Source organism: Manacus vitellinus, unplaced genomic scaffold, assembly GCF_001715985.3.
Source record: "Manacus vitellinus isolate BGI_N305 unplaced genomic scaffold, ASM171598v3 scaffold_0_pilon, whole genome shotgun sequence".
Classification (NCBI taxonomy): Eukaryota; Metazoa; Chordata; class Aves; order Passeriformes; family Pipridae; genus Manacus; species Manacus vitellinus.
Genome location: NW_021938789.1, coordinates 54235419 through 54261876, shown reverse-complemented (window position 1 = coordinate 54261876; position 26458 = coordinate 54235419). Strand labels below are relative to the sequence as shown.

Sequence of the window (26458 nt, the reverse complement as noted above, 5' to 3'; positions counted from 1 at the left end):
CTTAAGATTGTGCAAATTCCTTCCACAGAAACTTCTATAATGAAAGAAACTTAGGATATGACCCAGCATAAGAGTGCTGTCTTTATTCTTTAATATAAATTGTTAGGTTATTCTTTATACAAAGCTTTCTGTCAAAGTCTTGTCTACTACTGATGAGATGGGGGAAATGGTAGATGTTTCCTAAAATTCCCAGCCTATTTTATATGAGAAAGTATATAAAAGCTATAATTTGTAGAATATATCTTTAAAACTGGAGTGCTACATTTAGGCATTTAATCCCACATCTTTGACTGAAATCCAAGAAGTGCAAGGTAATAAAAGATAATAAAAAGAATGGTCCTGGAATAAAACTTTTGTTCAGAATCAGAATCAACTGTACTTGAATCATTTTGGATAGATGATTTTCTAACGTACTCTTTCAAAACTTCCAAAATTACACAAATTTCCTTCTCTCTCTAGGCTTCTTATAAATAAAGTGTATATTTCCATTGGGAGTTCTGAATAATCAACATCTCAAACTGCTTTAAATATTTAGGTATGGCTTTCACTGCCTAATTATAAATAGCCAGTATTAAAGAGATATGACCTTAGGTTTTGGTCATATCATATCATATCACATTCTCTTCTTGAATAATGAAAGATTAGAGAAGAATAATGGATAGCTGTGATCTTCTGTGATTATTTAAGGAAAAAAAAAAGATGTATTAGAGAGAAAAAGTGAGGTTTCAACATTTACAAAGCAAATTGGTGGCAAAGAGGGAAATAAACTGCTATCTCATAGTGCACGACCCTCAGTGCCTTGTCCTCTCCAAATATTACTCTCAATGTGCTTTCCTGGTAGTATGAGTCCTTCCTGTGGTGTCAAATGTCGCTTAGTATGAAAATCAGACTCCATCAATTTTTGTCCAGTTTAGGCTGCTCTTTATTATTACTCTTTTCCTCTCTGAATAGTGGTCAATGAAATAAAGCAGAGACATTCAAAGTAATTTTTTCACCGTTCATTCTTTAAAAATTATCTTACTATCAAGTAAAAAGTGAGACAAAGGACAGATGTGTTACAGTTCACTTCTGCAGGTGAACTTGTTCAGCCACATCACAGCAAAAGCTACAGGGCTTTTGTTGTCTTCTCCAGCAAAATAACTAACCCTACTGTTAGTATTTTCACTACAAAAAACACACCTTTTTTGGCAGCGAAGACAAAGCCAACTCTCCCTCCAGTTTCTCTACAATCTTTGATCTCTTAATTCCCATTTCTCCTTCCCCTTGATGTTCTGGTCTCTCTGATCTCTGTTCATCACTACCATATATGTCTGTATAAGCTCCCACTCGTAATAACTTTAGGACAACCAGAACCTCATCCTTCATTTCTGGCAGACATGCATTTCTTTGGAAATAAAAAACTAGGCAATCTTGCAGTTTCATTTTAGACTAGTTCATCAATGATGGTCTGCAGGACGTTTTGATTACGATGCCCAGATTCAATAAGCAAGTCAGTGAGTGAATCATGTCTATGAACCCCAGACTTACAAGATTTTATAATAATGAAAAATATGTAAAAGGAAATACAAGGGACTCTGTCACATCATTTCATATTTAAAGTATTGTCTGATTTAGCTCACTCAATTGCTGGTAGTGAACATGTGAGTTTTGTTTAATATGTCGATAATAATTGATAATGCTCAATTTTAATTTTCGAGCAACTTTTTGATATGTTAACTTAATATGTGTCCAATAAAAACCACTAATTTTCCAGTAACTAATTGAAGAGCATAAGTAGCTAAACTTGAAAAAAACATGATACATTATGAAGCATTTGCCATAACAACATACTATGGAAAGAAATGAAAGTACGAATTACATACATTCTCAAAATCTGCTGCATTCCATATTCTGAAAAGCAATTTATTGGAAGATACATGGCATTTTGATATCTAGAAAATGCATACTTATTGATAGTCCCTATTTTTTAAATAGGGAGTTCTCTCAATTCCTCCATCACAAAAATGAATGACTAATCAAATTAAGTATTATTTAGCTGAAGAGCCACTACTGAATGAAAAGGAGTGATCTTCATATCTCTAACCAGCTCCTTCACAACTGGTGAAAACAAATAGAGCTCAAATTCAAATCTCTAAGCAACGGATGAACCGAACTGCCCATCTGTAGAATGCATTTTGTTTAGGCTCTGCTCACATTTAAAACATCTAGGACTGCTCGGTATTTTGAACACACTGTATTTCTCAGAAATTAACAGTGCAGCTTTGGACTTATTAATCATTATTTTTAAAAAGACTTCCTTGTGAAAAAATGCACTTCAGCTCATAGGTGCTGTCTTGTGCAATGTACTTATTAAAAACAGCACATCCCTGTAGCCCAGAGGGCTGACAGCTCCCTCCAAAGCTGTACTGCTGCTCTGAGCTAACCTCCAGGGGCTACTCGAGAGCGATGCAGCCTTCATCCCCTCCTACAGTCTGAACAGATCATACCTACAATAGTCTAAACCTTAGCTATCCTAAGAAATGCTTTTCCTAAGGTGGCTACTGAACTCCCCTTCTTGTAGAGAGGCAGTTTGGCTGAGCAGAGAAGAAAAAAAAAATCACCTATCGTTTTCAAAAAATTTCAAACAATTTTATGAAAGAATAAGAGCACAGATTCAGTGTAACTGAGGGCTTTTTTCTCCTGCTCAGACACAGGTAACATTTGTTTCCATTATATCACTCATCCGTGACTTTTTATCTCACATGATGAAAATATAACAAAGAAATAAAACTGCCAAACTCTGAGCCTTATGACTGAGACAGGGAATGCTTGCAGACAGCACTGAAGAACAAAAAAGCACTGAACAAATTCAGTTCAAAAAGACTGATCATATCCTGAGGTACAGTTAGGGCTTTTTTTTTGTTGTTGTCTGTTAAAAGTGGCATAAAATCTTTAGAGATTTTTTCCTCCAAAGATGCTATTTCTCTAGTTTACTAGATACACTGTTTTGCTTTGCATGAACACCCTCTTTGACATTAAGTTCAGCCTTCAGGCTAGCGTCGCTTATCTCTGTTTCCAAAAATCCTCATATTTGATCATCACGTTTATTAAGTCAGACTCTGAAAAAACTTCCATCATTCTGTAGCCCTTTTCTCTTTCTCTTCTTCGTCCAAAATGTAAGCAAATAGTTTAATCGCTTGTAGGAAACCACTGAAATTATAGATGCAGTATAACCTTAAAGTATTCCACACAATTCATTTTTCCAATAGCTGTCTGAATTTCAAATCTATAAATACTTGTAATTTCTAGAGGCCAAAAGACATGAAAAAATGTTCAAAGATTAAATATTTTACAATTTACACCCCCATGCCCCAATTTTCTATTTGCTTACCTTACCTTCAAAGCCCTAATTTCTTAATATTGAGAAGAGGGAGAAAACACTACAGATCCAACAGAATTTCTGTCAAATTCAACTTACTTGTTAGTTACCTATGCCTAAAGTTGAATCAACATGGAAACATTTTTAAAATGAAAAACAAATTTTAATGAAAATCACACTATATCAGAAGATTTGTCAGCAAGAGAAACAATCTTGTGAATGCTTGTTGAATGAGAATATGTATCTCTTGGTTGATACCAGATCATGGAAACAGAGATTTCTGTTACAGCATGTGGTTACCTTTGGCTGCTAATTACCAGAGGTTCTAGGACTTCAAAATGGATATACCAGAACATTTACCTTAAAGTAGCTTTAAGAAAAGGTCATTATACAGAGCATTATTTGGAAAACACATCAAGGCAAGGCTGACTTGCCCATGGAGAAGCAGGGAAGTTTCATAAAATGAAGTAAGAACAAGAAAGTAGGAGATAACATCCACTCCAAATTTTCACTTGCCAGCTACTCTTGATTCTAACATTACTACTTGCAAGTTGCTCTCAATGCTTTTTAAACAGGTTCTGTGCTCTGCTCTCCAGAATGATTCACACTGCAACCCCTCCCTGACTACTCAGGGACATCTTATTCAGGTTTTCCTCACTCCCACCCAAGGGTTAGGAACTTCAGTATTCCTCACAATACTAGGACTGAGCACAAAGATGTCTTAGAAAGCCTTCTAAGCATGCAAAGTAACTGTACCTCTCTCTCATATGGTGGAACATTTTTAGCACTGGCAGAAAAAACCATGTTCACCAATGTATGCACACATACCTATAGCTCCATCTTGATTACAATCAAACCATTCATGTGAAAAAACCCCTGAAGAATATACCAAATTGTTGCTAGACACTCTAGCCTCCTACCCTTTCTAGCCCAAGCTGCCAACGTTAGCCCTCAGGTTCTATGCAGAAAGGATGTTGAAGGCACTGAAGATAGGCTTGTCAGATTTTGGGTATGCAACCCAAGAAACAGCAAAAGGGTAGGTTGCAAATTTAAAATATGTATCTTCACTTGCACATTTGCATTTGAAAATGTCTGTACCTGAGGATAACCCCCCCCAAAAAACCCCAACAAAAACCTTGCACCACGTAGTCAGCATGTTCATGAAAGTACCATTAATAGCAACTCGACATGAGGTCATGGATGCTGCTTAAGCCCCAAGAGATGATGTGCTGGAAGGAAACACTGAGACAAAAGCTGAAAATGCAAAAGATTGCATTTACTACTTGTAGTCCTGGCAGCCCAGAGCCTGTTAATGGGAAGAGATGAAATGGTCCTGGGCCGGAAAGTGGATAAGGACATATGGTAATGGCTGTTCAAGCAGGATGAAAAGGCTGGTTTGTTATTCTAGACAGAGAGAGGAGAAATGGGCAGTGGAAGGAGAGAAGAGTATAAACTGCAGCTAGAGATTCAGTCTTCATATCCCTCCCTCTCATTAAAACTGAATAGGAAGCTGATTCCAGGCTTTTCAACAGTAGGCAAAAATGAATATTGTTGCCACCAGAATTGATGGGATGAGGAGATTCAATATTTTGGTAGTCTTGAAATGGTTTCTGTGGAGAAGGGTACAGAAGTGCCCTATGCTGCTGCCTATATTCTGATATGAAAAAACAAATATATATATATATATAAAAATCAGCCTCATCATAACAGTAACTCATAAACCATTGAAAAATGTGTCTACAATGGACATCACACAGGCCATTCCTCAAAGAGTTGTAAAGCTTTTCCCAGTGGCTAATCAGAAGCATCCTTCCATTAATTGCAATTATTCAGTCCACTATGTTTAGTTCAACCTATCACGGGCAAAGAGAAAAATACTGTTAATTGTTTTCTTCCCCCCTTCAAATTCTACATATCTCAAATCTGCTATTCTGTCTTCCCTGGGTCTCTTCTGGAGACACAGGAGCTCAAAATCTACCATTAAATTAACTTCTTCTTTTGGTGATGATTTTTAGCTCATTTTCATCCTTTCTCCACCTTCTCTAACTTGCCTGCATACTCCATAAAGCATGATACCCAGCACTGCTGTGATACTAAGTTGAGACCTTATTGTTGTTGAGTAGAACAGAAGGATTACTTCATGAGTCATCATCTTTTAATACCCTAGTAAGCTGTTTGCAGATTCCACAACAGCTTAACACTTGATTCAGGTTCAGCTTGTGATCTACTGCAAGTCTTGATCCTCTCCCCCCCATGTACAGAACTGGTACTTGCTCCCTTTTTGCAAGAATGCACTTGATTGTTCCCCATTATATACACTCACACATACACACACACACTAATGCTGAGAACATGACTCGTGCTTCTCAATTTGTCAAGATCCTTTAGGATTGCAACACCATGAACAGAATGCTCATGTTCCTTCCCTACTTTGTGTTCCCTTCAAATGTAATAAGCATACTCACTGTTCCTGTCTCCAGACAAGGAATGAAAATACAAGATAGTACAGACTCAGATCCCTGTAGAATAGCATGCTAAACAGCTTTCCATTTCTAACAACAGCCACTGATAGCTTTTAATAGTCAGGAGCTCTTTTAATAATCATTATTCACCCACTTGATAGTAGATTCATGTAGTTCAGGCTTCCTTACTTGCTTATAAATGTTGCATATAACACTATATCAAAAGCTTCAGACAGACTATATCACATATATTCTCCTTATTTTAACTTCTTTACCTAGAAGTCCTAGTGCTTGTTAACTGTTGGCACAATTGGTTTTAACAAATCCATTTTGGCTGTTGCACATTTCCTTGTTTTCCCCTAGATGTTTATTAAACATCTGATTGTACGTTCTGGTATTTTTCCAAGACAGGATCTTGGTTGATCTATCTGAAATTCCTTGGTGGCTCCTCCTTTTTGCCTTTCTAAAAACAGGCCAGATCTGTCTTTTTCCACTACTCTGGAACCTGACTTGACCTCCATAAGTTTTCAAAAACGGCTAATGACCTCAAGATTGTTCCAGCCAGTTTTTTGAGGGTTGTAGGATCGAGTTTTTGAGGCTCATCTGATTTGAAGATCTAACTCCTCTAAGTACTCTCTAGCCTACTTTCTTCCATTCTAGTCTTGGATCTTGCTTTTTTTTTTTTTTTTTGTGGCAGATATAAACTCTGTTTGCCACATGATCCCAACTGACCTTTTCAGTGAAGATTAAAGCAAAAAAAGCATTAAAGCACATTGGCCTCCCCTAGGTCATCTATTAAGAGTTTCTCCCCTCATAGAGCAGACTAATACTCTCCTAGATCTTCCTCTGGCTAATAATGTACTAATAGTTTGTTATCCTTGATGTCCTTTGTTAACTGTATCTCTACCATAGCTGCTCCTATTTTGCACTTTATCAGAACATGAGTCTTTTCTGCTCTGCTATGTGTTCTGCTTTCTCCATCATACTTGGATTTGTGTAATTAAAAAAAATCAAACACTGGTATATTGGTATATAAAAGGAGCTGTACTTTTTCTCTGCACCAAGATATGCACTTCTGCCTGAAAAATGTCCTGGTGTTATGAATTTTTCAGTATTAGCAGGAATAGAGGTGCTATATAAACAATGCTTTAACCATTTATTGATTAGTGCTTTAACAACATCGGATTCTGCTAAAATCACAACCAGAAAACGCATTGCTTTATTTAAACTTGATTTTGTACCACTGCCAATATTGGAGACTTGAGTTCACAGATAAAAATTGCTGCTGACAAATTCACTGGAAAGAAAATAATATCAAAATTAAACATATCTCAGCACTGGACTTTTGGCATGTTTCTCAGCACAGATATTGAGAGGTAGGTATAACAGAAACAGTTCCCCCAGGGCCTGGCAACAGTGAGGGCACCATCTGGGTTCTGTGGTCTCAGGAAGTGCAAGAAGAAGGGGAGGGAAAACTCAGGAAGGGGGATGAGAGGGAAATATTATGAAGAGACATGACTAACATGGCAAGTGAAAATAAGAGAGAAGGGGAGAACAAATATTTTGCTGCCTTTGGAACCTAAGAACTCCTGGTATCTCTGTCCTTCAAATGGGAAATTTATTACTTAAATCCCATAAATTATTTTTTTTCTTCTCCAATTTGCATCTGAAAGAAAACAACAAGCAAATGAGCAATAATTAAAGGTTAGCCTTTTAAAGCTTGTTTAAATCTTTCAGCTGAGCTATTTCTAGAATAAGGGACCGCATCTGACCCCAACTGACTATTCATATGGGCACCAAAAAAATTGGGTTCATTTTTCTGCATGTTTCATGGATGCAATATGAAACAATGAAGAAAAGGCTTCAGAAGCATTCTTATTTTTGTTTATCTCAAGTTAGAAAGAAAACAAATTAATAATTTGCAAAGCAACAAGAATTCAACCTTGAAATGCCTCTGGTCATCAATTGTTGCAAGAAAGGAAAAACAAAATGCAAAAGAAACCTGGGGATTACACTTAAAAGCCAAGAAAAGAACAGCTTCTGTACAGAAGAAATGTTTGCTTTATACTCCACACAGATGCTGTACAAGCAAAATTCTCAGTATATTAATATAAACTGTCTGAAAAAATTCGACCCGATTTCATAAGACCAGCAAAAACAAAACAAAGGGAAGCGTGACGTTTATGGGTTTTTCCTCTAGCACAGCCATGCAAGCTGAGCTGTGAAACTGTGATGGAAATATTAGAGCTGTTGTGCCTGAAAAAACGCAGTGATCATTTCATTCTTCCTGTCTTTTAATGCTCCAGGGTTTTGGAGACGAATAGGAGCAATAAGTTCACTTTGCAGAATTAATGCTGTAATTCTTTATCATAAGAGCGGAGCATTACCTCAATCTGATTTTTCTACAAAATGGTTCAAAGTCTATTTTTAATGATGGCCCTAATTTGTTAACACCTTTTAAATTATTAATCCCCTTTATATTCAAGTAGTTATTGCATGTCATAACAATGTATCTATGCAGGGAAATTTAATAGTATTTTCTACATGTCAAGAAAAGGCTTGTTCTGCAAAATGCTATTAAAACTGATAATGAGCTAAATATTTGCCATAGCAAACACTGAAATTACTATATCAATCAACTTTGGGTTCTCTTATTCAATAAACAAAATTTAACCTATTAACTTTGCCTAATTTTAGGCAGGAAAAAGCTTGTTTTCAGGCATATCTTGCCCTTGACTTCATATCTTTATCATCTGATAACTACATTTTCCTGGCCAATTAAGCTATTGTTTTGAATCAGATGTAGCAATATAAGCCTTTTATTCTGTCTTGAATGCAACTGTATTACTAGATCCTGAATACAATTTTCACCAAGCAAATTTAGACTACATTTCAAAGCACACATACATCACAGGAAAATGATAAGCTATGCTCCTAAAGACACCTTTCACATTAAAGAAAAAAAAAAGGATTTATGAGGAAGTCAAAGGGTAAAATGAAACCTTATATTGCAAATCTCTTAACTCTTCAGATCTCCACAGATTTGTTTACGTGGCAGGATGTCTGTGCGAGTATTTTCAGAAAATAAGTCCGAAAATATAAAAACCTGCATGCAAGCATCACTGCTGACAGGCACGCAAAGGAAAGCATCCTCTTTCATGAGCATCTAAAGCATAAATCTGAATGCTGATTGAATACCTAACACCCAATTCAGTGGAAAAAAAAAAAAAAAGAGGCAGGTTCCATCTCTGCAGAGCACACATGAGCTGAAATGGTTTATTACATAAGCTGAGAGCCTCGCCTCAGCAGTGTGTGCCCGTGTGCGATGTTGCTGCTCACGCATAAGTGGCTGCATTCACCCGCTCGTCGCTTTTGTCACAGCAAGTTGTTGTGTGATCAAGAGGGATCAAAGCGCACCCTCTAGAGGCTAAACACAACCCCCGGCTCCACGCACGGCACCCACCCACCCGGGGCTCGCTCTGGCCCTACATCACCTCTGGCAAACAAAACGACCGTAGATAGTCATGAGAGGGGTATTAAAAATATCAGCTTTGCCCTGGTGTCTTGATGTAGCACACTAGAAAGGAAGGAATGCTCTTTCACAAGTGCATCCTGCACAGAATTGCTATCCAGGACGGTATGGGTGCGGAAACAAAATGAAGAATAACATTTTTTTTTTTACCCCTGCCTGCAGTAAAGGGTCACACCTTGCTTGTGCTGGACTCCATCATAACTTCAAAGAAACGTAGAGGAAGCAAAGTGCAGAAAAAAGGCATGCTCCCCCGGTTTCAAGGAAAAGAGGTGAACATACTAAATTCAATAATCATAGAATCACACAGTTGTTTGGGTTGGAAGGAACCTTTAAAAATCATCTCATCCAACCCCTGGCAATGAGCAGGGGTATCATCAACTAAATCAGGTTGCTCAGAGACCCATCCAACCTGGTCTTGGATGTTTCCAGGGATGGGCATCCACCACCTCTCTGGACAACTTGTTCCAGAGTTTCATCACTTCAATGGTAAAAAATTTCTTATTTATTCTGCCCTATTTCCATTTAAAACCATTACCACTTGTCCTGTCACAACAGGCCCTGCTAAACTGTGCATCCCCACCTTTCTTAAAGGTCCCCTTCAAGTGCTGAAAGAGTGCAATGAGATCTCCCCCGAGCCTTCTCTTTTCCAGGCTGAAAAGCTCCAAATCTCTTGGCTCTTCCTCATGAAAAGTGTCCCAACCTACTGATCGTGTTTGCGACATTCCTCTGGACTCATTCCAGCAGGTCCATACCTTCCCTGTGCTGAGGACCCCAGAGTTGAATGCAGTAACCTGTGGTTCTTACTGTAACACAGTTTCTTAGTACAGAATATTTCCAATTAAATGACTGAGAGCTGCTGCTGAATGGAAATTAACTGTGCTCTAAGCCTCATTTAGATAAGACAAAGCTACTTGTAAAGGTTCATGCTCGTGGACCTTGTTCCTCAGCTTACAATTATTGCCTCTTTTCTCATATTTCACATCCTGCTAAATAAAGTACCAGTGTTAAAGAATACAGATTTCATTTAATTAGGGGCAAGAACAGTATTAAGCTATTTTTTCTATATCAATTACTTCAAGAGTTGACCTAAAAGTATCAAAATGCCACTCAGAACAATACTGTCACATGTTAAATTTCTTACATTTCACTCTCCAACACAGAATTCTGTCCATTAAGAAGTAATTTTCTAATAAAGGTCTTACTTTTAATAATGATTAATAAAAATAGTGATTTTCAAAAGGATACGATGGATTGGTCATAAATATATGTACTGTCTTAAACTGTTTCAAAGTTTTCTCTGGTTATCAAGATAGACCAAATTTTCAGGTCAAAGTTTGCCATTATTCATGTATAAAACTGTACTTGAGGTAAACAAGAATGAGTTTGTATCAGGAATTTGTGTGCAAAAGCAGTTAAATGATAACAGCAATTATCCCCCCAGTGAGCACAATGAAGCCACGAAGTTCTGAATTACCTTATGGTTAAATTTAAAACAATCTCACATTTACAAAAAGACTGCTGTTGAAGGTTCAGAAACATTCTCAGTTCCCTTGTAGTGACATGCAATACATAAAAAATTACCATTAGTGGCTGCAGTTTCAGTTAAAACTGATTTAAGAAACACGCTTTGTAGTTTCAAGTACTCCTGCTTACAACGCCGCTAATGTGACAGGAAAACGAGGATAAAGAGTGACTTTGCAACAGGGGAGTGTTGCTCACTTCTGTCTCACACTGTGCCAATAGAGAGAAGAACACGTTGGAGGTACAGCACGCAGAGACGAGCACCATCAGCCGGGAACACCAAGCCCAGCTACGGAGACTGAGCCACTGGGGCTTAATCTGACATTGTTCGAAGAGCCCGTTTTTTAGGTGATTGTATTTGCTGGTAACAGTCAGGTAATCTTCCTTTTAGCATACGAAAAGGTGGCTAAAATGTCAAAGGAGAGAAATTTGTTTGAAGCAAAGCAAATATGAAAGAACCTCATGGGTCTCAGGTAGGTATGAAGTTCAGGAAGATTACTACACAGGCAATTGCCAAACACGCACATATATATGTATTTCATGCAAAGTACGGCATAGAGGACTGCACCAAAATTAATCAATGGAGACACCTTTGGAATCAGGAAAGATCTATAAAGAGTTAGGATTCATTAAAAAAATAATTCATTGTGTAGTGCATGTATGAATCCCTTTAATCCCTTTTAAAATAAAAACTATAATTTGAAATATTAAATAAAAAATAAAGTTTCAGCTGACTCTGGCAGTAGCCAAACACGTATCAGCTGCAGACACTTCAGAATCACAATTAAAACAGCACTGATGGAGAAAAACTTTTTTCATCTGTTTCCAGAAAGCTGTAAAAGCACAATCCTTCAGTCTTCTCAGTAATGATTACTTCAGAAGCTCTTAAGCCCTTGCTTTATCCATGGAGACTGACACTCTCAGGCACATAGGAAACCTCAGTCTAGCCTAAATAAAATGCAACAGCCTCCTTAATATCTAGACCACAAAGTTCTGTGTACGCAGAAATTACAAGGTCAGGAAAAAAAAGAAGTTTTCCCCTTAACTAAATGTGGCTTTTTCTGTCAGACATGAGCAGGTCCCACACATGCATCCTTAGAGACAAATACCTGAAAATGTTTATAGATAGAGAGGCACTCCATGGTTATGGAGACTCAATGGCTACAAGAACTTGAACATGAAGCTCAAGTTTATGGAAATCAATAACGGACAACATATTTAGTTTTAAGTCTCACAGTTTTCTTCTTTCCTTTAAGAGCACACATCCCCAACCCCAATATAAAAACCAAGCTAGTACGTGCCTCTGCAGTGTGGGGTGAACCTGTAAGTAGGGGAAAGAAACATCCTTTTTCTCCAGAGAGGCTCCATCAATCTGGAGCATTCGCAGCACAGTGAGACAACTGAAATTGGTAGAAGAAAATCAAACACACTTCTATTTCACAGGGAGTGAAAGAATGTAGGGAAGATCAGCTTGCTGCCTGGCCGTAACTGCTTCCACAGGATACACTTTCTGTTCAACTGTGATGAAGCCATTTTTATAAAGCAGTGTCTCCTTGAGCAGAGTGTTTGCTGGATGCAATCTGAGTGGGTTTTATTGATCATTTGATCTAGTTGAAGATTGATGCTTTTTGTACTCTCTTCCCTTAGTTATAACTTCAGCAGAAGACAAATATAGCCTCAGATTTTCTTTTCCATGACTGAGTCCTAGGCAAACAACAGTCTTGCCAGCTTCTAATTCAGGTACAACCTTCTCTGTAGGAAGCTTTTACTAACAGAGGCAGCTATTGATAAATCATAGTTAGGATAGAAACAGGAGTACCTTTAGAAAAGAATTTGAGTTGAGAAACTGGAGTGAAGGAACTATGGGAGATAGTTTCAGAAGAAGAACCGAGATGAGAAAAAAAAACCCTTAAGTTGCCATAGAAGGGAAAAAAAGAATTGATGAAAAGAAAATAAAAGCATTTGACAAGGGCTTAAAAGATGAGCCATTTGCTTGTAAATATTTTGATTTTTCTTTACAGAAGACTGGCAAAACAGGACTCAGTACAGCTTTATAAGAATCCAGAGTTGTGAAGGCACATGGCAGTACTGTATAATTTTATTTTTTGAGGATATGAATTAAATACTGAGCTCTGAACCTGGAGAAAAATCAATCTGGTTTATGAAGTATCAAAAGATACAGTCTAGAATGGATAAAGAGACTGTTCAGACCTCCTGTCTGGGTTTCTAGAAAATACATCCTCAATCATAAATAAGGATCTAAAGCATTTCACCTAAGTTCAGTTGCATCTCTAGTAAGAGCTGCAGTATGAGTGGATTAACTCAATCAGATGAATTCAGAAATCTAGCTGCTTTCCTGCTTCAGAAACTTATGTAAGGAGAAGAATCCTGAATTATGTAAGAGACTTTGAATAACAAGGCTTCACAGCACTTAGAGAGACCATTTAAAAATAAGCAGCAACCTTTCCCTCTGCATTGGTCTATCTCTTGCAGGTGAAGCCCTTGTTCTTCCTGCCCTGTTGGAGTGGATATCAATCTACTGTGCTCAGTTGAGTGTATATGGACTAGCCCTAGTGGACAGTATAACTGGAAAATAAATAAAAAGGAAACTGGATCCTTATATCAGCTTTCTACCTCCTTCCATCAGTCATGCCCATAAGAAAGAACTATGTTCTGTCATATATAATTAATACTTAGCCTAAGTAATCATTATAACCTTAAACCTTCAGAAATCACTATAAAATTCATTACTAAACACCAGTATGCATAAGATAATTCCTTTCTCCAAGTTTTCTGCAAAGATTGCAGGAATGAATTTGAAGCCTGCACTGGATAGAATAAACAGTTTGAATTACACACAGCTTTAGACAAGAGAAAAGCTTTCTATCTTTTTCCATAATTTTACTGTTTAGAACAGATTGCTCATGGATGCTGTGGAAAATCAATTGCCAGATTTTTTTAAGAAGAGAAAAAGCAAAATTCTCTAGGAAATTACTTTAGTACAGTTGCTTCTATGTAGGGCTGCAGAAGGTGACTTCTTAAAGTCCTTTCCATTACTATTTTTCTATGATCCTACGCTTATTGTCCTGGCTCATTAAATTCCACAGTTCTGGAAAAGACTAGAGATGATGATGCCAAGGTGATTTGAGTATCTTCAAATTAACCCCACAGGCTTTGGCACTGAGGAACAGAAAGACTGCCAACTGCTCTCCACATTTTCCCTAGCCTGCCTCTGATCCTTCTAACTGGCATCCAGTCAAAGTGAGACTGAACTTGTACACTTCTGTGTTTAAATGAACCAAAGTCCCATAGCGTACAGAGACAAATGCTAGAACCAGATTATTTTAAAAAGCAGATTGTACCTATGTGGAAACTAAATGTAGCTTTGACTGTCCTATGCAGGTAAGTAAATAAAACCTCTGTGTCCATTCCTTATCATTTTAACTCCTGTGTCAGGGGTTCTTGCATCTTCTCAAGTGGTGAAGATTCCAGATCTCTCCATCAGAAGGCAATTCTTTCCTCTTTACAGATTGTACTGAGGACAAATCTTTTTCTAAGAGTGCCATTAACATACATCAAAAGAAACCCACGGAGCATACTCAGAGAAGGTGACTGCAAGGTGCTTTATAATACTGGGAAATAAATTCATTGAATTTAAATTAGTTATAATTAAACCAATAAGCTTAAAATATTACTAAACAACTGGAAAGAGGCAACGAAGTAGCAGTTTGTTGTTATTTAGCTTACAATTTCAAAAGATGCAAAACACTGGCTACTGTGTCAGCCTTATTGACTGACACTCAGCTTTAACTGTTCTTACTCAGATACAGACAAGCTGCTAAATGTTTAGAGATCCAAGTAGCAGGTTAAGTTATCGCACAGCCAAAAAGCCTGACTCAAGAATTCAAGGCTCAGCTTGGGCGAGGTAACAGCACATTACACAATTATGCAGAACGACTTGAACAAACAGCATATGAAGACATGCCGTGCTGAAAATGCCACAATACTATTGTGACAATGAGTAGCACACATGATGGTTGCCTCCTCCTGCAAATATCAGATGTCACAGTATGCAGTTTATCTGCATCCAAAAGATGTCTTCAAACTTGCATTGTAAGGAATCTTAGTTCCTGAATTGATACTCTGGAATTTAAAGGGATGGAGAAATGTTGTGTCTCACACTGGAACTTCCTTCCAACACTTTCAAAAGACTTCCACTGATATCTTCTTCAGTCTATCCAAGGAAGAAGAGTAACAGTGTCCTGCTGTTTTGATTCTGTGGTGACAAGACTGGTGTGAAGAAAGAATTATACTGCAGTCTGCACAGTATTACTTTATGCTGCAGACTGTGCATAGTATTACCAACTCCAGATGGCTCAGGGAACAAGGGATTTAATTTGGAAAAAAAATATTGCAAGAATCTAAACACAGAAGTTAAATGTAAGATTCTAATGAGTGAAATATAAGATCCTACTGCACAATGTACTATGCTGGACCAAATTGTATATTTTCAGGTGACCCCTAAAAACCATAGGAAGACTTAAATGAAATTAAAAAATAGCCTGAGGAAATGTAGCCTAAAAAATAAAAAAAATAAAATCAAGCAGTTGTAAATATGATGACATGCATTGTTGCATGCTCATAATGATGTGTATATATATATATATATTTTGTAGGTATAACTGAAGATCAGAGTTCAAAATGCCCTGAAAAATCTAAACACCTGGGTGCAAACCCTCTATATCTCTTATTCAAATGGGAAAAAAAAAAAACCTCTGAAAAAACCCACTTATTGTCACTTCAATACAAAACCAAAATGGATTCATTGCTGACTTCACCCATTTGCCAGTTGTTGACAGCTGTCAATATAGGGATTTGATTTCTTTATCCAGGCATCACAATCACTACATTCGTATCTTCAGAGAAAGATCTTGACTGTGAGCTGCAGTTTCACTGCCCCAACTCAATTACTGCATTCTTGAACTGCAATGTATTCATTTGTGGGCAGTGGGGCAGCCAGTGGGAGGGTATTGATTGGAGTATAATGTCATGTGTAGCAGCGAGAGTAAGATGAAAAGTGTTTTCTGCTTAATGGGTTGGTATTAAGTAGGTGGGAATGGCTTCTAATTAGCCAACAATTGCTGTGTTTCTCAGTTTCCCTCCCTTCCCTCCTCCTGTCGGTCACCAGCTGCCAATCTCTCTCTCCTTTTCCTTTTTTGTGTGGAGTTCATTGCTCACTGCAGTGAAAGCCTTTGTTTAAAAAAGAGGGCTCCCAGGGTCTCATCTGCCAGGGTACAGCTTGCTGCCTGCGATGAGTAGCAACTGTCAGTTTATTTTATCTCAACCTTTTCATCATTCTGCTGAAACTGGCCGAGTGAAACCACCTGAGAGACCTGAGGATTCAGTACCTACAAGTCATTAGCCAGGGCTGCTCAGTCTCTCCCCACACAGCAAGTCAACTGAACGCTGCTTAAAATATAGTCCACTTTAACCCCGTATTTTCCTATGGATGGATTAGGACTCCTCCTGCACCTTCCACATTTTAGTTGTATGATCGTTCCTTAAATATACTACAAATAAGAATAGTGAGTAGCAGCACACATGCTCAAACACTACTTTTTAGAAACATAAAATATAATACACTAAAATCCAGTAATTAGAATACCCTCACTTGGAACCTCCCTCTTATCTAGGTTATGTTCTCCAGCATGAATATCATACCTAGCACTTCCCCCTGTTATCTGAACCTCTGCTTGCCTTCAAGTTTTTGATAATGCAGCTCAGAGGGACAAATTCTGCTTACTTGTGCCACCCCCTCAAATCAATAAGATTTTTTTGGCATAACAAAAAGCAGTATTTGGCCCACAATTTATAACATATATACAACACTCTCCTCTCTTTGCCATGCAGTTTCTCCCTTTAGGTACATGTATATATATATGTACATGTACTTCACATGCACACCCACCTTCCAAATGGCTAATGTAATTGCCATGAAAAACTTATCAAAGTATGTGAAAGAAATATTTTATTTTGAACTACAACAAAATTAGATTTATCTAAATCAAATTCCATGTCATTAGCCTGAGCTATCTTTTTTCTTGTAATCACAGCTAACTTGTTGCAGTCATTACTAACAGTTTTAATACAGCACCTGAAGTATTGCTTTCCCCTGTATGAACAGGGAGCCTTTTCAAGATCTATAAGAGAGGACAAGAACAGAAATCCAGTTATCCTTCAATATATCAATTGATTTCTTAATGCTTGAAATCACCAATGTTTTATCTCAATTCTCTTCTCACTGCAGCATAAATGTGCATACTTGTATGAATATCAACAAAATAAAATATAATTTGTTTTAATATTATTCTCAGAACTGAGCTAAAGGTACCAGTGAGGACGAGCTCACTCTCAGGGAATTGCACATTTCAAGATACTGTTTGGCAGATTGAAAGACTCTGGAGTCAAAGACTGGGCTCCATAGCACCCTGAAGTGACATTTTCCACCAGGAGATTGAAGTGTCAGATAAACAGAGGGCTGCAAGTGCTGCACCCAAGATAAAAAGTCAGTAAATACTGTGCAGCACACATGCCTCTCCTCTCCTGGTTCCTATCAACGAGAACATTCTGTTTTTCCTTGACACTGGCTACTCAGGTACGGTCTGAAGTCCTTATTCCTCAAATTCCTTGGGTGTACAACATGAGCTGAGCAAGACTGCCATATAGCACACTCATCTTCCATTTTACAGCTTCAATTTTATATCAGCCATTAGTTAAATGCACAGCACTAACAGATGCCCAGTTGAGATGTGCAGACATGACCAGACAGCTTGATATCTGTGTTCATGTGATCTATAAATACCAGACAGCACAAAACACACCTTCATAGAAAAGACACAGGCTGAGTATTGGCTTTCACAGACACTGTGATTAGCATATGAATAAACATAAGGTTTACTTACGAGGTGCTGGGCACTTGCAGTTCCCATTGCAAAAACTGCTGCAGAAGATTAATTCCCCACAGGAGCTGACAACAGCTACCTTGTGTTTGACTAGTATCTGTAGCAGCTACATCTCAAAAATTAAAAAAATATGCCAGAATTTTAAGGAAAAGTAATCACAGTAAACCACTGTACCAAATATGGAAATATAAGAAAAAAAACTTTGATTAAGAACAATTTCTCCATATCAATTACTCTATTTGATATTTACTAATGTCAGTATTGTAGGATAGTAGCTACATGTTCAAAATGATGTACTTGTATGACACACTATGGAAAATACTGTGGTAAGACTTGTATGAGCCCTTAAATGGGAATATTCTGGATTATAGATAATATTGAATGCTTAACTGAGTGAGTAGAAACAAGTGAGTGAGCCTAGAGGCATGGTCATCTACTTAAGCATGCATTTGGATCTTCGAGCTAATTAATCACCCAGTCGTATACTTAAACTTAGTCAATCCATTCACACAGGTGATTAAGATCTATTTAAAGGACATTTTGATACTTCACAATTTCCTATTACCCAACTTATCAAGATACTCAATAAGAAGTGTGATTCTTTCCACTGCATGCTCTGATCACGACACAATAAAAACACAGAGCTTGATGAACAGCATGAAAACAGTAAGAAAAAACTGAAAAAACTCTCAAAAAACTCCTGTTGATTTTACTACATGCACAAAAGATATACCTAAGAGGGTATAAGTTGAGATGCTAGCTACTGGGTACAGAGCTATCTGACTTATACTCCCTAAACATCGGCACAAACATGTATAAAACTGGCATTTGGAATGAAGGTGTGGGGCCAAAGAAGGATAGAGAATAATTTGCAATTTAAAAGCAAAGAACAGTTGAGAAAACAAGAGAACAGACAGGGAATGAAGAGAAACAAAAAGATAATAGATGTTTCAGAAACAGTTCAAAAAAATCACAAAATATCTCTGATGACTATACAAAAGAATAAAAAGAGAGGTGGATTTTTGGGCAAAAGAAAGAGTGTTTCATAAATGCATGAAATTGTGGGTGTATGACACTTCACTTTTTTTCTACAGATTGGCTCATTCCAAATGTAAATTATGTAAATCTCAACTGTCTTCAGATCACAGAGTCTTAATAAAAACAGGAATTTGTTACTTAAACATAAGAGGAACATAAAAGGATATAGCTAGGCGAGGGGAAACATTTCAGAAAAAAACCTTCTCGATGCAGAAAACTGGCTTAGAAGACCAAGGAGAGGGAAGGTGTTTGATACTCTGACTGTGACTCCTGAGAAGACCTGAGGGTTCTGTTACAGAAAATATGCACTGAGTACAGTTTCTTTGTATTGGCTTTGATTTTCTGTCTCCCAAGGCTGTTGGGAAGCTTTGGGTAAAGAAGAGTTTGCAGCAGAGAACTGTTTTCATGGTGGCCTGAGGTCTGCATTGGCTGGCATGTTTGAAGACAACACTAAAAAGGTTCTTTACAAATTCTAAGTGACAACAACCACCTCAATATTAAACAAAAGCACAGAAGCCTGACCTTTGGTGCATTATGAGGATCCATTTTCCTTTTTGAGCATAAAACCACTAGACACACCTCTGCTCACATATGCAGCAAAGGAAAGGGGGCCTGTGGTGGGCACATGTGGAGAGGCACTAGAGCCACTTCAAAAGTTTGCCAACTGGCTGTTCCTACTTTGGCCCTACAAACATCAGGGGACTGCCAGAGAACAGCTCCTGCTTTATGATTCTTCTTTTGTCAATGCTTTCATTGGCAGTGAAACTTAAAACTTGAGGTGCCTCAATTCAAGGATTTCTCCAGAAGTGACCTAATGTGGTTGGGCAAGAGCTTCAATTTCTTTTGAACCATTCAAGAGTCCAATAAAATCAGAGCAGGACTGAGACCCTGCCCTGAGAATTTTCATTTTTTAACTGGTAAGGAACTCCACTTATGTAGAAGTACCAACAGTGCAGTGCACAAGACTACACTAGTTCAGTGCATAAAGCTACACTAAAGGGTCTGACAATATACTGCAGTTTGAACATCACTTCCAACTTTTTTTTCCACAAGAAAGAACAATTCACCTTATTTAGGGAACCATTTTCCGCTGATCTAGAAAGCTTGTCTGAGAAAACACAGCTGGATGCCAACAATGTTTAGCACAGGATGTGTCTAAAGGAAATGCATGGCAAGATTTAGATGTTTCCATAGAAAGTATCAGATGGGAAAAAAACCTAGATGAGATCCAAATTCTCCTCTGGTTAAGATGTTTTTATGTAACTACAGATGACAAGAACATTCACAATCACACAGTCAGGATGATAGCGATTTTTTTGAACCTTTACCACCACTTAGACATAAAAGAACTGCCAACTCCTGCAAAGACTACGAAAAAACTTCTAACACATTATTCCATGGTTAAACATGAAAATGTTCTGTGAACCCTCCTCCCAAGTATGGTACCGTCAGTCCACACACCTGATTGAACTATTTAAGCTGGTATTTAAAAAGAAATCCCAGCAAAAACCCCTGGATATTGAATTTGTACAAAGCACAAGAACACTGACTATAAGCACTCCCTTCTCATGTTTGTTCAGACAACTTTCAGCCATCAAAAGTAAATAAAACAATCTACTGAACTCATGGAAAAACTGACACAGATGTTTATACTGTGTTCTCAGACTCTTCAATGAGAATCTGGTGCATCCGGTCACTGATCACAATGTGCTGAAAAACTTCCCTGTCACCTTCAGTCCTTTGCTGCACACTTAATTCTTTCTGCAGTCCAGGCAATAATCACTCTCACTTTCTAAAAATATCAGCGTGTATCACTAAGCAGACTTAATCACATACTTAAAAAACCGAATCCCAGTTAATAATCAATAACAAAAGATATATGAAGTACATAAGCTGATTTTGCAGAAACACACCTGTTCCATGCCATGAACATCTATACATAAGCATGCTCTATTTCAACACTTAGTTAAGATATCTAGCATTCCTATCAAAGGTACAGCAGTACAAAAAATGACTGATACTTTTGAAAGCTAAAGGTGAGACAAGATAAAATTTAGCAAGTAATGAGTGCTAGGTGATATGAATAAGAATAAGCACAAGTTTAGCAAATTTTAAGGAGACAAATGACAGAATCACCTCTCAACTTTTTTTTTTCCTATTAGGTTTCCTAAATGTATATATTTCAGCATTTTTAACCACTGTATTTTTCCAGAAGTGATCAAATAATTCTATTTGATAAACCCCACAAAAATGTGCAGAAGCCATCCTGAGAATTTCTGTAGGGGACACGGAAACCTTTGAACTACTTTCAAAATGCTTATTAAGAAGTGAGCCTTTGTGCCTCTGGCATAGGGACAGCCTTGCAGTCTGTACTTGGTCACACACCTACTTTACATAATTTAAAGTCATAGTTCTTATTTACCAGTGTGAACAAGTGGATAATTTCCTTACCTCATGTTCAGTTGCATTTTCTGAGAAAACACCTTTCAATTTCTCATTATTTTTGTCATATTAACAATACATTCTGAAAACTTAAATAAACTCTCAGCTTTTATAACTCACTATTGACATAATCCATAACCATACAGAGCTTGAAGCAGAGTCCATTGCAGATCCTATCTCCAGACTCTTGCACAGTGAACAGACCTCTGAGAGGGAAGGGGTGCCCAAAAGATCGTTTGGAGGCATGGGCATCCTGGCTGCCTTCCAAATCAAGGGTCTGAATCACTCCCATCTTCTTTACAGCAGTGATTGAGAAGAACAATCACAGTTTGGCCTCAGTTCAAACTCAGTCTAGCTACTTTGTCACTGATAGCATATACATTTAATGATCTTTACTTGACAAATTAGTTACAAAACCCATTAATATACTATCAAGAAGAAACATGCCAAAAGAAAACACTAAGACTGTGTGCTAATTTCAGTCACCACACAAGCCTAGATATTTGCCTTCTGTGCTTGCTAACTGCAGAATAGAACTTACTGACTAACAAATGATCCAAACAATATAACAGACACAAAACAGGGGCTTTGAGGGAGTGCACACACGTGCACAATACTTGCAGTCTCACATCAGTGTCGTGATATCCCAAAATCTCTGGCAGAGCTTTAGATTTAAAACATGCAGTGAAAGGAACATGCTAACACAAGCCTCTACCTTTCCACTGACATCATATAAGAACTATGTAATGGATGTATATCTTTATAAGGTACAAAGGTTTGCTATTTTCTAGTTCTGATCAGTGAACCATACATTTTCTTAATCTTAAATTTTCTGAGATCAAAAAATCTGCAAGCACCAATAAGCAGGTACTGGGCAAATACAAAGTGCACATGAAGATAGGGTTGGATTTGCAGTCAAGCATTTTGGGTACAGTGTCATGGCAGTTTTATTTAGTAGGCATTTGAGGTAACCAACAAAATTTATTAGAGAAGGAAAGACAAGATTTGAAGTTTTCCTGGTAGTGTACTTCAGAAAGAAGAGAGAGTAAAAAAAAAGCAGTTTATCACATTATGAAGCAGACTGTTCTGCTGTTGGACACTATTACCGAAATGGCCCATAAATTACACAGCTGTGGTAAGTTACAGTAGAGAAATGTTAACTGAATTTGTGTAACATAATCTTTGATCTCATATCTCACTTCTGACCTTCCCATTCTTGAGGGATAATCCTTTTATTAACGAATGACAAAGTTACGTACAAGCTCAATCAAAAATGCACCTGGTAAGATTGCTATATTTAAACAAATTAGCAATTTTGTGCTAGCCAAAAATGTTTCACAGAGAAATGACTATAAACCATCTTGAAGCACTTTGAAAAATGTGAATTGGGAGGATGAAAACTTAACTTTTTACACAACAAAAAGGACACAATCACACTAGGGAATGTACCATTCCTTACATCTTTGAGAGGAAGCTAGAGAAAGAATATTGAGGGACTACATATTTGGGAGTAAGAACAAAAGTTCATTAGACTGTATTTTCCAAAGCTATATAGGTTTAGCTGGTGCATGCATTTTAAATCACGTTGAAGGCTGCTCAAGTGTGGAATGCTAGAAATAGTCCTAATCATGCTGAAGTTGATGATGCAAGATAATTCCATTGACCATAAGACTTCACAATTCATGACATGGGTAAGGACAATCATTTATGCAGCATTTGAAACCACCATAAAGAAAACCCCAACAAAACAAACACAGAAAACCTATGGTAAAATGTGTCAATTTTGCCAAGTTCTCCGAAGTCAAAGAATGTGAATCTAAACTGTGGTCAAAAGCACATACACATACTATTTCTCAAGAAAACAATTGAAGACTTTGTAGTATGAGGAAAACAATATATTTTAAGTCTACTCTCAAAAGTGTTTAAATGGTTTCCAGCATCCAAGGGCTCTTGCTGAGGCACAGCCCTGCCAGATGCAATGATCTGGACTAAGAGTTGCCAGACTCACAGAAAACAATTTCTGGTCAGCATTTCATGTAATCAATATGCAAAACCAGATTCAAAATTTTCCTGCCTTCAGCACCTTTAATTATTCTTCTCTCCTCTAGAAGGCAGCAAGTCAAGAGATTATTTATTGAAAGACCAGTGAAATGTTTTCTCATCAGACAATGTTAGTCAAGCTGTGGGTTCCTTTTTAGGCTTTAATGTGGAGTCACAAGCCTTTTTGCCAACTGATTCTGCTTATAATGTTTTTTATACATTTGACTAAACATAAAAAGAACAATAAAAACATATTTGTTGTTGCAGTGGCATCTCACACTGGCACAGATAACCCTCCTGTAAGTGACGTCAGGTAAATGAGTCAAAGGCAATAGATATAAATGCATCCTCCTTTGCACTTATATAAACATTGTTTTCTGACAACCCCATCCCTTTTGTCCATGACAACTCTGGTCAAAACATCTATTTTATTAATAAATGTTGAGGTAAATTGAGTAATTAATGGTTCTTTCTGCCTGGTTATTGAAATGATTGATTTAGAAAATAAGTCTTGGTTGAAAGACATAAGGTGTATGGCAGCACTTGAATTTAAATGTAATTGTTCCTCCACTAGCTTAAGTATTTCTTTTGCCTAAGAATACAGAAACTACTCTTATTTTTTTGTCACAGGAGAAATGTTCAGTCAGAACAGTTAGAAATAAAAACTTATTACCTTTCTTCTCCTTTTCATTGAATTCCCCTGTGGATTAAGAACTACCATTGTATTCTTGTCTTTATCTGTTTTATCCTGAAAAAGACTGAGAAAAATCTAGTAGATTATCGACATTGAGCTGTTTGAAAGAGCTAGAAATACTGCTCTATTATCACAGCAGGAATTTCCTAAGTGATGAGTTCATCATAGGATGCACAGACAGTCTCCTGGAAGGTAGAATAAAGGCTGTACCTGAAACTCAAAGGCAGTGAATCCTAATCTTGAATTGGTGCCAGGTCATGTTTTGCCAGACAAAGATATTAAAAATGTAATGCCAGTACTAACGAGAGATTTGGCACACAAAACATGAAGAATGTTACAGATTGTGCTGACAGTGTGACACTATGTTTTCCTGGATGTAATCTGGGTATCATGAGAGTAAGCTTGGAGCACTAATGAGAAGAATGATATTGAACTGGAAGAGCTGCTAAATATGCAGTAGCCACAGGGTTCCTGGAGCGAACTGGAACTGAAATGAAAACTGCAATACTGAAAGTAACAGAGGGTAAACTAGGCACAAATACAGAAGGAAGAGAATCTCAGCAGGCAAAACTTGTTTCTGGTACCACGCTTGCCAGGACATAAAGGGCTTTTCTAACCATACTCTGTTTATCCCTGAAGTACTGTTAAAGAGGAGCATGAATCTCGAGCTTAAAGAGGTACATATTTCAGGATATAAATGAGTTTCACAACTGACTGCAGAAAGAAATGTATAGAAGTTGAACAGACAACCTCTTTAGGTGTAAGAACTAAAATACATATTGGAGATAACAAAGATCATCCTCTCTCTTCAAGGTTCCTGGTTTTTTTGCTGTTTCCATTGTTGATTTTTGCTGGCCTCCTATTTGTATCAGCTACAGTTAATGATCCTCAAATGAAATGAGTATAAAATTGGATTCTTCTTTGGCCATCTCTGTTGGAAATTTTGGCATCTGCACTACAGGTCTACACAGGAGACATGCACCCAAATAACTCTGACAGTCAACAAAATCTGTGAGTGTGCTAGGTATTCACTTATTGAGATAAAAATCACAAATATATATATAGCCATTGTAAAAGTGTTACCATCACTAGAACTTAAAACACTGTTATCTAACTCATCTCTTCAGCATGCCAGTGAATGTCCTTGTTCAACAATTCTCAGTAGCTTCTAGTGTTGCCTCTGGTATCCTGGCCCCTGTTAAACTGCTAACATCTTTAATTACCACTTATTTTATATATAAAATTTACAGCTAAAGTTATACTTAATTTTCCAATTCTATGAAAGGGGGAGATACAGAAGAAAGCATCAGACAAGCAGGTTTTTGTCTTTACAAGTATGATACCTGAGGCAATAACACCATAGCCCTGAAGCTCCATATCATAACTTTGGCCCAGATGCCATTTATTTCCACAGTACTGCAGACTCATGCTGGTCACATGAATGCAGAGAAGAAAGTTTCAAGGTGGAGTACATTTATCCCTTTTCCTTCCCCAGTATGATACAGTTTAATACTATCAGTACTTGGAGATAATGCATAATTCAGTTTTTCTTGTATTAATATATAGTACAAGGGAAAAAGAGCAAAGAAAATTTAACCCATGAAGACAAAGGTCTACTCCACACAAAGTAGAGACCTTGTCTCTACCCCACCTGAGCCAAAGAAATACACTAAAAAAACCAGAGTTGTTTTTATTTTTTCCCTTCCTCTCCATTTTCAAGTATAGAGATACAAAAAATAATCCACCACATTCTTCTGGATTCAGAACTACGTCAAGCAGAAATTACTTCTAATTTTTAGCAACAGGGAACTTGTTTTTGGATGCACCTGAAAAATGTACTGCAAATGAAGATTATTATTATGTTCTGTAAAGAGTAAAATAATATTTGACTAAAGTAATACATCACTGTTTGCAAACAGCACCAAAAAAAGTAAGTTACAATCCAGAGCAACTCCTACTATCTGTTTCTCCCTACTATCCTGTATTTTAACTTATTTAATTCAGCCTTTACAATAAGCACACAAAGGAGTAAATCTAACCTCCATTCAGCACAAGGATTAATCCCAGGAAATAATTTCATAAAGCTCTATAAGAAAAATGACTTAACTGTTGAGGACAATAGAGCTCTAATGTGTTTCATAACCAATGCCTTACCGACTGTAAGAGGGTCAGTGCACATGTCACTTCTGGTTTCCTTCCATGCCAGCAGGTACTTGAGGCTGACGGGATCTTCTGCTGCTACATGGCTGTTAAATGCCACCATCAGCTGATGAGCCTTTGCAATGCCACAGTAAGCCTTTGTTTCATCCACCAAGGGCACACTGTTTAAAGTTTTGGCTGTCTCAGAAGCCTGACTGAAATATTCGAAAGCTTCAATATAGTTCCCCTAGTAAAGAAGAGGAAAAAAAA

The 26458-nt window shown here is 37.4% G+C and overlaps 1 protein-coding gene across 1 annotated transcript in view; it reads right to left on the bottom strand.

The window, feature by feature from the left end:
• Window positions 1-26458, bottom strand: part of TTC29 (tetratricopeptide repeat domain 29) — a 214455-nt gene that overhangs the window by 31552 nt on the left and 156445 nt on the right. The window contains exon 10 of the mRNA XM_029959582.1: window positions 26204-26435. Coding sequence (XP_029815442.1) covers window positions 26204-26435 — 232 coding nt within the window. The remainder of the gene's footprint in view (window positions 1-26203; window positions 26436-26458) is intronic.